Consider the following 12,630-nt stretch of genomic DNA (forward strand, 5'->3'; position numbering starts at 1 on the left):
CCGACGGAAAACCTGTTGGCATATCCTTTAGTGCCTGAATATAAAAGTTTGTAGTATGAAAACACTCATTATAGAATTAGTAAAAGTTCTAACACCCCTCCCCCCTCCCTCTCTTCCATTCCCACTAATTCCTACCAATAGGCTTTTAGAATAGATAACTTGGCGGTTTTTTTATGTATTGAACTTTACAGAAAATAGAATATTTCGTTAAAATAAAGATCATTTTAGATTCGCTGAAAATAGTTGGCTAAAAATTAATTTTACTGGAAGAAATAGGTGTATTTTAAAATTGTTAAGCAAAAAAGATATGTGAATTTTATGACTGATGAAACGTTTCTTAATGAAAATTTTCTATTTTCATTATCATGAGAATTAAAAGAGAGAAAATAACAATTAAAGAATACTTGATTAAAAGCTGAGGGTATTATTTACAAAAACAAAACTTGTAAATTTTTGTTTGTTAAATTCTAGCATTATAATTTTTATTTCAACAAAAATATATACTAAAACATCATGGAGAGAGGGTAAAAAGGATTGTAAATTATAATGGTACCAAAAGTTAATATGAAACAGGCCATTAAGGCAAGTGGCGGGGCCTATGACTGCTATTGACTGGGCCCACTTTAACATCATAGATAGGCTTGACTAAATTATTTATAATTGCCTATATTTTCTTTGTGTTTTAACAAGAACAAAAATATATGTAGATATGTTTATTCGGAAATTTATATAAAATAATTTGTTCATATGAAGGTAGTTTGTTTGAAATCACTGGTCGCAGCACCATGTCATTTTGCATGAATGAAGAATCAACCAACTATATTAAAAAAAATAGTGTATTGTTCTCAAAATTACTTGGTATAAAACCAGTATCTAACAATATATTTGTTGCAGGAACCAGCACTCTTGCACCCGCCTAAAGGAGTTCCTGATGTACTCCCAGCAGAAGTTCATCAAGGGAAAGGTTCTAGACCCCGTGGTGCCTTCATTCAACGACGCCATTCAGCCTATCGTTTCAAGGTAAACAAAAAAAGTTTATTTAAAAACCCAACTGTTTAAGAGATCTTACTTTACACATATCTTAGCCTTTTTAGATAGAATACAAATTACTTATCTTTTAAACAAACCAGCAACTGTGAACTTACCATCTAGAGGCTCTGTATTTAAAGGAAAAAATGGAGGCAAAAAAAAAAACTTAAACCATCCCAGGAACTATATTATAAAGCTTTCCTAAAATGGAGAACTCAATCTGTGATAAGTTAGATCATAACGGACAAAAAAACATTTCTACTATCTTTACATAGTGGGATAACATGATATTTAAAAAAGAAAATAAATGATCGGTTCTTAATGCTTCATAAAAATTATGACTTATTATTTTTGTTATTTAGATCAGCAAGATTTGTGGGTCTTGATTTTGATGCCCGTGGTGATTGGATATACTACAGTGACGTTATTCTTGATGTTATCTACAAGGTAAATCAAAATTTATGTTACTTACTTTGTGTTTCTGTATTTTGTAAATGTGATATTCTTAGCTGCTACTAAAGATAGACGCCATAATTTTTTTCCGACTAAAGAGCATCTATTCTATACTTCACTTTTTTTGTTAATGTTATCTACAAGGTAGCACATTGCTTTTTTATGGTATAAAAATCCTCGAAAGTAAAATTAATGAACGAAAGTATTCTATTATTTTTACATTTTTAAAGGTTATAAAACTTATTTCAGTAGTAGGAACTAGATCAGATCTCCCTCTCTTATGTTAAAATAAATTGAAAATTAGTTGTGGTTAGGTTTTCGTGTGTTAGTTTAGGGTAAGCATAAAGCGAAAAAAAAGACTTCTTCCTCTTAAGAGGGAGAGGGGGTTCTATGGTCGCTAGGTACCTAGAGAGAATGCAACAAGTTTTCTTTTAAACTTATCATAGCATAATTTTTGTATGAAAAACTAATATTGTTTCAATTTCAGGTGAAGAAAGATGGAACCAACAGAATCAACGTTTTGGCCTCCCAGAATGAGGGAGTTGAGGGCCTGGCCATTGATTGGGCATCCAAGAATCTTTACTACATTGATTCCAGGTATGAATAGAGTTATTGGTAGATGAATTGATAGATTATGCGAATTAATACTTATAATAGATTGGATAGATAATGTTGGTTTTATGGATAGTAGGTTGAAAAAATGGATTAATAATGTTATATATATGTATAAAAGGGAGATTGATCTAAATTGAATCTTTTCTGTAACTCATAAACAAACAGACTTCAGTAGCTACGGTATATATATGCTAATACATTTAATGTTTTTAGGCAAGGCACCCTGAACGTACTCAGCACTGAGAACAAGGACTACAGACGCACCCTGCTGAGCAACCTGAAGAGGCCCCGCGCCATCGTGGTACACCCCAACAGGGGCTACATGTTCTTCAGCGAGTGGGACAGGCCAGCCAACATCAGCAGAGCCAATATGGATGGTACTAATGTTAAGGTATGTATCACGTCGATAAAAATTGATAAAATTGAACAGGATGTTTGCCTTTTTTTTTGGTCCAGGTATAGTGTTATCATGAATAGGGATTGATGAAATACGTATTTTAGTATTTACATCTAAAAATGACGCGTATAAACAGTCAAAACTAGTTAAGCATTTTAAGGGGAGTGGTGTGGAGCAGAATAATAGTCTAAATCCGTCCCAAGACTCATATTTTATATAAAATAGTTTGAAACCATCATAGGGCCTATATAAAGTTTCCCTAAATTGGAAAATTCAATCTTACCCTACCTTATATCATAGGATAGTTTTTCCTTGACTGAAAATTTGAAAAGTTATTTGAATGAAGATGATAATATTTGACCATAAAATGTTGAAATATGTTTGTGCAAGTAATCCAAGCAATATTTGGTAGAATACCATTTCCCAATGTGCTAATGGGCTATTGTCCCCCTCCCCCTTCTTAATATTACCAATTTTTTTTATACCTTTAGGCCAGAATTGTTATTGGAACGTTATTTTCTATTACCAAGAGGTATTAACACCATACAGACGTACAAACAACTCTGATTGCCTGACATATGTCTGAAAGCTCTAACAGTGCACCTGATATATTAATTCACTCGTCTCACAAAGTACCTGCTATCATCACTCGATATGGGCTGGGATTCGAATCTTCTTAATACGAAAAAAAAAGGGGGGGGGGGGCTAAATTGGTCCACTATCGAAGCACGGTATGTTGCCGAACGAATATTTAAGGAAATGATGGAGCCAAACATATAAAATGCAGTTTTAAACAGGGATACATGAATATGACAATTGCAGAAGAATAATCTGCTTTTCTCCATTAATTATAGCTTATGAAAGTAGAAATCTACAGAAATGAATAGGGAAATTCTTTTTCTCTATTGCCATATCCCCGTATCCATGATATTTTTACCTTTATGGATTTGGCATTGTTCAGAGAATTTATCTTTACCATTTTAAATGTTAGAAATCTTCGTATATTTTGAAATCTAAGCATATTTCATATTTTAACGTAATATGATTATATCCCCCTACATTTAATTGCATTGTCTTCGCCCATAGCTTCTATGGAGGGGAGGGGGGAGGTAAGGAAATAGCCTAAAACTTCCCATATATATATTTATAGATCTTCCCTGAAAAGTACAACCAAGTCCGACAAGTACTTTCCGAGATCTTTAGCTGCCGACAAAAAATCACTACAAAAAAATAAATTCAACACACCAATATTTTTAATTGGGAACTAGAAAGCTACGCTTCATAGGGACAAAAATACCCTTGTTAGACTCTAAATATTATTACCAGTAAATAAAACATTTGGATGGGAAGCCAAAAAAGCCAGACATAAAATGATAATAAACTATTATTGAGAAAAGTAAACAAGTTTATATACATTTTGTAAAAGTTCTTAGCAAAATTAATAAAAAAATTTAAAACCCCTATTAAAGCTTCCCTTATATCAACAGATCAAAGGACCCGTATCTCGTCTTGCCCTTAGAATTGCGCAACTTATTACAATGCACAGTTATGACTTACTAACAAAATTCTTGCAAGAGTTTGTTTTTTAAAGGGCTTTTAACCGTATAATCATGTACTTCATCAACGAGATTTGGAATCAAAATTAAATCTTGTGGTTACAGTACAAAGTACACAGTGTTCAAATAGTACAAATTTAGTAGATTGTAGAGGTGTGTAATTCTTATCAGAACAACCACGCTCCATTGGACAAACACAGGGATCTTAAGGCATAAGACAATGAAAAATAAATTGATATGCCTCCCCAAAGGTGATATTCTTCCTGTAGATTAAAATTATTTCTTGAAAAGCTTGAAACCAACAAATGAAAGTACCCATTGTTTTTGTGAAATCGAATACAATTATTAAACATTGGGTACCGGTGTAATTTACAGTCCCTTCCTCCCTGGATAAAGAATTTTGTTGTATAGTTTTAAATGGTGGGGTAGGGTATGTTTAATATGGATAGGACAACAGGCGATAATTAAATCTTATCCAATGATTATTAAGAAGAAAAAAAATTAAGATAGTACAATATTATATTTTAAGGTATTCCGTAACGTGCTGCTTGGCTGGCCCAACGGTCTGGCCATCGACTACCTGAAGGACCGGCTGTACTGGTGTGACGCTCTGCTGGATCACATCCAGCATGCCAACCTGGATGGTACAGATGTCCAGAAGATCACCTCAAACTTCATCAAACATCCTTTCTCTCTCGTTGTATTTAAGGTAAATTTTTATGTCTAAAGCGTCTCTGAAATGTACATAGGTACAGTGGTTTGCCAGGTCTTTATGGACAAAAAAAATATTTCTACTTTAAATAATACCATCGAATACGACCATAGAGGCCTCTACGGGCACTAAAGATAGGTAGAAAATTGGCATTCCATTATAGTTATTATAAGGAAAGTAAAAATGGAGAACCATATCGTCTCAGCGGTTAGCGAGATCTTTAGCTACAGATAGATTGACAAGACATCAAGAGAAAAAACTTGCTATATAATATGGCTTGCTTAAGTTTAAAAATCTAAAAGTTTTCGCAATCGATTATTTTGCTGAAGTCAAAAATACACAAATACTACACAATACTAAGTAAAATATATACAATATTACTTATTATTATTGGCGCTATCTTCATAAAGATACATAAAAAAGAAACAATATGAGAACTTTATTAATAAAGAAAAAAAGAATATTTTCTGTTATATGTTATTTATATTGATGTTATTTGCTCTTCTGAATACGAAAACTTATTACAATAGAGTATAAAATGTTAGATAGGCAATTAAGGAAGCGGCTATAATTAATAATTCTATTATAATTAACTATTAATTTGTTACTTTAAAATATAACTAGCAGTTACGTCCTCTAGAGACCTCTAGGGGTACTTGAGGTGGAGCCTCCCTCAACTTTCAATTTTAGCTTTAAAAAGGAAAGGAAAATATTTCTAGGCACGATTCTCATGAAAGGGTGGTGGAACCCTCCCCCAAAATAGTTATAAACCTTCTTATGACATATGACAAGCTACAGTGTAAAGGAAAACCATATCGGTTCAGCGGTTAGCCTAATCCTTCGTTACAGACACACATACACATATCCTGTATTTGTTACTCTATAGGATCCTAACTCTATTATCATTGGCTATTCATCTCTAGTTGGAATCATTGATCATCTTATTCCTGGGAGATGGGGGATAGGGCACCAGACACTAAATTAAAAAGTATTTTTTCCCTAAATTGCCTATTTTAAAAATAAAATTTCTACGGATTTGGATTGGTAAACTACTAGTTGGAACGACCCATTTAAGTACCAAAAGTTACTAAGCCAACGAATATGATAAAGTGTTTATAATACTTTTAGTAACATTGCAATGGATAGTTAAATACCCCTGCCTTTCTGCCACTGCCTATCATATTTGGAAAACGTTAAGGCTATTTATTCATGTTTCACTATACCTTACTTCCTGTAAAACGAGATGGTTCATTTAATTTCTTTGCTCCTCCTAATATTCACAACATACATTTGTCTTCATATATGTCATTACAAAAGAGGTTTAGACTTACATACAGGGGTAGAGCATTTGAAGATACATGTATGTCATAACAAAAGAGGTTTACACTTACATACAGGGGTAGGGTATCTGAAGATACATATATGTCATTACCAACGAGGTTTAGACTTACAGGGATAGGGCCTTTGAAGATAATTATTTACAGGCAATCATTTTCTAAAATGGTTAAGCAATGGTAGATAGTAAGGTAGAAAATGCAACTATATTAAATACGCTGTTTTTTGTATAGATATTTTGCATCAAAATAATTGGAAATAATGCGACATCTATCATATTTAATGTTATTAATGTGGGGCGTATCAAAATCACCCCCCAAATTAATCAATCAGGGGTTGAGACAGAAATAACATCCCCTCATCTGTTTAATTATTTTGTGGGGTGAGGAGCCCCAATCGGAGTTTGTCCGTTAGAATTGTCCTATCGATTTTAAACTTGGCGTGATGATACCTATATTAATTGAATACAACTTAGATATATATAAGCATTGCTCTAATGGATGTCGCCATCCTTGTTCCAGCTACAAATAATTTATTTATATATTAACATAAATAAGTATAAAAAATAAGTTTTCCCCTTAGATGTTTATCAATAAATAACTAAATAAATAACATGTATAATTATGTTTAAAATTGGCGCAGCTATATTAACCACATAACTTTTAATAAAAAAAAATATATTAGCTGTTAAGGAAGTTTCATAATCAGGTTGTCTTATTCATTTTTCCAAATTGATGGTGTACCAACTTTTAAACCAATAATTATACAGAAGTTGTATCAAAATTGGCTTTGTATATTAATATATCGTCTTTTCTCTTATACCTTAAGATCCCTGAGACGAAACCTATAATTTTTTTTAGGTATTGTAAATAAATCACAGAAAATCAAAGATATAAAAACTTATTGTACAAATAAAGAACAAAGAAATAGATTGTTAAGATTATATTATCTGGACGTATAACAGACATGACATACAGACACACCTAATGTATAGAGTAGCTACGCTACTAGAAATCTTATTGTACAAACAAAGAACATAGTAATGAATTATTAAGTAGTACTCATTATTAGATTATCTATTCATAAATATTTCAGGGATTGCAGGCATAGGACAATCACTTTGAGTCAATTATCCCCCAAATTATTATAAGTTGAATTCTGGTTTCGGTAGCTTATATTATTTGGGAAGGAAAATGGTTAGATTTCTGTGCCTCTAGTTTATTACATGCCTGACGTTATTGACTCTTTTTGTGTTATTTCACATTCCCTTTACCCCTGATAACAATAGTACAGTGCCAGAAACTAGCTTAGTTTGTTGTTTTCTTTTTATTATTTATTAATGGTTTATTTTAGTGCTTTTTCTACATTTTGAAAGTTATTTTTGATCAGAGCATATTTTCTATTAAGGAGCTTCTTAGTTAGTCAATCTTTTAACCTATCAGAAGCGTCCATAAAAACGATTGGGGTTTGTCGTTTTAATAATCATAGGATGCACACGGACCGACAAACATCCTAGTACTTTGTTTTATTCTTCTAACATGGAAATAAGCAACTATTTATATTATTTTGGCTGGCCTAAATATTAAAGCTTAGATAAAATTCATCAGAGTGCCCCGAGGGTTAAAGAGGCTGTTATAATCAGGGGTGAAGAGGATTGTTAATAAGCTTATTCGTAAAAATGTCCCCAGGGTTAAAGTAAGGACATATATTCATATACATTTATATATATATACTTCTTTTATAAATTGAGTCTTTTTTTTGTTCATAGTATCATTGAAATTCGTTAAATTATTAAAATTAAATTTATGAACTCAAATGCTACTTAAAGGTTTTAAAAAAATCTAAAACAATTTATTTATTATTGAATATTCAAATTTATTATAAATTTTAACCATTTTTTACAGCAAAATTACACATTATTTGATTGCTAAAATTAGATTATACATAATTTATACAATATACATGCATTTTAATCTATTTCATGGTTTTATCTTTCATTGTGTAGACTTCTGACACAGTTTTTTTTGTAACAAAGCAACTCTATAAAATAACTTAAACCGCCCGACCTAAAATTCTTGATTTATATAGTTTAAAACCATAATTTTAAATATTTAGCTTATTTTATCCTATTTCAAAGTAGTAAGGTTATTTTTCTGTAGTTTAAGATTTCGAGAAATCGCCCCTAGAAAAAAATACACCCCTCTAAACTAAATCTTAAAACCGTTCCATTAGAGGTTCCTATAGGCATATAGGGGCGTAGCCGCTAGCTTATATACAGAGTAAAACAGTTACTTTAATATGTAGGATGTTTAAGTTTATTACATTTTAGAGACAAAATTGGCATTAAACCGTCTAATATATTCGTCTAAACTATGACATTAAGGATTTATTTAATTAACAGGCAAAATCTCTCTCTGCATTAAAAGGATTCGAACGAGAGGGATCGGAAGACGCTTCCCACCCTTCCCCATTATCAAATAGATATAAATAGCAAAAACTATCCACTCTGTAACTGCGGTGGTGTTTAAGTTAATCTATATAAAAATTGGTCTCTATCTAAACTTTATTTTCATTGCTCATAATAATAACTGTATGCCATGTGTACTTATATTAGCGTCTGCGGCATAAGATCCCTGTAACTGCGGCGGTGTTTAAGTTAATCCTTATGAAAATGGTCTCTATCTAAACTTTATTGAGGCATAACTAGTAAATGCCTCCTAGGGAAATAGGAATTGTGAAAATGTTACATTTTTAATGTGAGATAATTAGTTCACTTCTTCGCCTTATCCTTTCCGTTTACAAACTGCATATTTTCTTTATAGCATAAAAATGTCAACTTTCATCCTTGTGCAGAAAAAAATATTCGTTTTGTATCAACAATGATAATTTTAAATGTTTTTAAGTTATAGACTTACACACACCAAAACACCAATCAATGTTTTAACAAATCACTCAGAAAACAATGGAGGTGATCCTTCAAGGCTTGCACCCACCTCTCAAATCCCTGTGTACTCGTCTAAATCAAACCACCCCATCCAGTTTCATAATCATTCCTTTTCCCCTGGTCTGACTATGCTCTGAAAGTTATGGTGATCATAGCTTAAGATATACGAGCTGAATAATCGAGGGGGGCCAACAAAATATCCTTGTTCAACATCTTAAGATGATGAACCTACTTACAACATCTAGCAAAAACATTTTGAATTAAAAAGTATTGGAAATAATTTTTTTTTTAGATTTTCAGAATAGCATAATGCTTCTTAAACTGTCTATTTAATTTGTGCTTGGTGTCGGTCGGACGTAAGGACATACCCTAGTTGATTCAAAGATTAATAAAATCATTAATGTTATAAAGAACATAACAAATAGTAAAGGAGATATTTTCTGAATCTTTTATTTTTGATTTGCGTAAATATGCGTAAAGAAATGTTAGTTTGTAACAATATCAGATAAGGCCTCTTACATCAATTTTACCATCCCCCTCCCATCCAAACACCCTCATAAAGTCCCTATTTTTACACACATATTCCATAATTATGTTAATGTAATAAATAGTTTTGGGTTGTGCAATCTGTCAAATGCGCTGTTAAAGTCAATGATACACAAATTTCTATATTAATTTTTAAATAATGATTACTTATAGTATAGTACATTATTTGGATTTTATAGGCAAATTATTTTATATTATGCCCTTTTTGCAAAAAAAATTCCAGTCGTCCCGTGCTGTAAATGGATGTCTTCCAAGATTATGTTTGTTTGTCTCTATGAAATTTTGCATAATATTTTCAATATTCATCGGATTTTTTACTTTTTTTTTGGCTTAATGCATCGGAAAATAAATTCAACCTCTCTGAGTAATTGGACCCGTCACCCCTATTCGCCAAATAAGTTGGATGTATGTGTGTCGTTCTACATGACATTTTGCGTTTTATGAGGTTTGTATTTCTGCATACTAAAAGACAAAAATCTTACATTTCTTAAGGCATCAGTTTACATAAAACCTAATCTTGTTTAAGAATGAATTTTTCCTTTTTGTAATTTCTCAATTTACTTTATTATTAATTTCTGCTTCTTTTGTAGAACAACCTGTACGTGACTGACTGGCGGCTGGACGCCATCATCCAGATGGACAAGGAGTCCGGGGACAACGCCAAGGTCATCGAGAAGGTGGAGGAGAGCAACAGGTTGTACGGCATCAAGATATTCTCCGAGGAGAACCAGATCATCAAGGCGAATCATCCCTGCCACACAAAGAATGGCGGCTGTGAGAAGTTGTGTTTCCCTGTTCCTGATAACTCTACGAGTGATGGTATTAAGGCCAGGCAAGATTTTCAATTCCTCAAATTATCATATTTCAAAACGGATGTTATGGGTCGGTTTTGGCAAAAAAGAGGGAGGGGCAGTTTGCTAGCTTGTGCTGTTGTAATAATGTATTTCAGATGGCAAATATATACAGAAATATTATAATATATAATTGCTCTAAGTTACATTAATTTTTTCTTGACGTTAATAGAAGAACGGGCATACCTTCATTAGAAAGTATCAGCTACTGAAATTTAAAATGAAAATTACTATTTTTATTATAAATAACGTCTTTTTTATTATTTTTTAACATTTAGTTTTATTTCAGTTGTGGATGTCCCTACGGTGAAAAGTTGCAGGCTGATAACCGGACCTGTGTCCCCTCTGGGGAGGAGCCACCCACCCCGCCCTGCCCCAACTCATGGGATTTTACCTGTGATAACCTAAGATGCATTCCAAAGGTATTCTTTTTTTTTATTGGCAGAAAATGTTTAGAAAAAATAGTAAATATTTATTTTACCCCTATCTATCCTTTACAAAAGAAGAAAAAGAAAATTGTTGATTGTTGCAGGGAGTAATGGACAATCATTGATAATGTAAACTGTATCCCAGTTTTACACCAAAAGTGGATCTTGTGAAGAAAATTTTTTTTCCGAAAAAGGGCAGAAGGATTTAACTTTAGTAGAGCCTGCCATGCGCATACACTTCTATAGATACATCTATTCTAGCTCATACCTAAATCTTTAAAATTAATTTATCATCATTGTCCTATCCCTATATTCCTGCAAAAAAGAAGAAAAAGATATTGTTGATTTGTTGACACTTTTCTTGACACATCACACAGCCAATTTCAATTTGTAACACATGACAGTCTACACCATCCCCCTTAACAGGAATAGAACAATGGAGGAGAAATAAGTTTCGACACAGAAATGTGACAATTTTGCCATTTATATTTGCAAATATTAAAAATATTTGAGGATTGGTTAATTTTTATAATTTGTACCTATGTTTCCTTTTTTATTTAATTTTATTATTATTATTCATTTTACTGTTACATAAGAAACTAAAAGTGTCAGACATACCAACGTATAAAATGAATTATTAAGTAGGTACGCATTTAGTCAAAGTGCTACAAGTACTCAGATATATAGAATTAGTTTTTGTGTGATGTGTAGAAATGTCAGGTTGAGTTACACTGTCATAGTACACAATTACTATACAAAATGGACACTAAATATTATTTACAAGGCTTGTACTGTACAAGTGTACAATTGCCGAACAAATGGTCACCTAGATTTATTTGCAAAGTTTGTACATTGATGTCAAGTTACACTGTCATAGTACACAATTACTATACAAAATGGACACTAAATATTATTTACAAGGCTTGTACTGTTCAAGTGTACAATTGCCGAACAAATGGTCACCTAGACTTATTTACCAAGCTTTCATAGTATACAATTACTATACAAAATGGACACTAAATATTATTTACAAAACATGTAATTTACCTAAAAAATGGTCACCTAGATTTATTTGCAAAGTTTGTACATTGAGGTCAAGTTTTACTGTCATAGTACATAATTACTATACAAAATAGACACTCAAATTATTTACAAAACATGTACACTGTACAGCTAAATTACCAATCAAATAGTCAACTAGATTTGTTTGCAAAGTTTGTACATTGAGGTCAATTTACACTGTCATAGTACATAATAACTATACAAAATGGACACTAAATATTATTTACAAAACATGTACAGCTAATTTACCTAACAAATGGTCACCTAGATTTATTTGAAAAGTTTGTACATTGAGGTGAAGTTACACTGTCATAGCACATAATTACTATACAAAATAGACACTCAAATTATTTACAAAACATGTACACTGTACAGCTAAATTACCAATCAAATAGTCAACTAGATTTGTTTGCAAAGTTTGTACATTGAGGTCAATTTACACTGTCATAGTACATAATAACTATACAAAATGGACATTCAATATTATTTACTAAACATGTACAGCTAAATTACCAATCAAATATTCAACTAGATTTGTTTGCAAAGTTTGTACAGTGAGATAAGTTACACTGTCATAATAAACAAAATGGACGCTCAATATGAGGCTTATACTGTTCAAGTATACAATGATAATTTATTAAAATTGTACTATTACACACTAAAATTGTACAATTTGTAAAAAATCGTTTCTTTTGCATGTAC

The 12,630-nt window shown here is 31.9% G+C and overlaps 1 protein-coding gene across 8 annotated transcripts in view; it reads left to right on the plus strand.

The window, feature by feature from the left end:
* Window positions 1-12,630, plus strand: part of mgl (low-density lipoprotein receptor-related protein megalin) — a 254,385-nt gene that overhangs the window by 156,091 nt on the left and 85,664 nt on the right. For all 8 annotated transcript variants that reach the window (XM_080164265.1, XM_080164262.1, XM_080164264.1 and 5 more), the window contains 7 exons: window positions 895-1,020; window positions 1,392-1,476; window positions 1,970-2,079; window positions 2,311-2,488; window positions 4,580-4,759; window positions 10,178-10,419; window positions 10,728-10,860. In XM_080164265.1, coding sequence (XP_080020391.1) covers window positions 895-1,020; window positions 1,392-1,476; window positions 1,970-2,079; window positions 2,311-2,488; window positions 4,580-4,759; window positions 10,178-10,419; window positions 10,728-10,860 — 1,054 coding nt within the window. The remainder of the gene's footprint in view (window positions 1-894; window positions 1,021-1,391; window positions 1,477-1,969; window positions 2,080-2,310; window positions 2,489-4,579; window positions 4,760-10,177; window positions 10,420-10,727; window positions 10,861-12,630) is intronic.

Source organism: Acartia tonsa, chromosome 6 (genome assembly GCF_053477335.1).
Source record: "Acartia tonsa isolate MP-2025a chromosome 6, ASM5347733v1, whole genome shotgun sequence".
Taxonomy (NCBI): Eukaryota; Metazoa; Arthropoda; class Copepoda; order Calanoida; family Acartiidae; genus Acartia; species Acartia tonsa.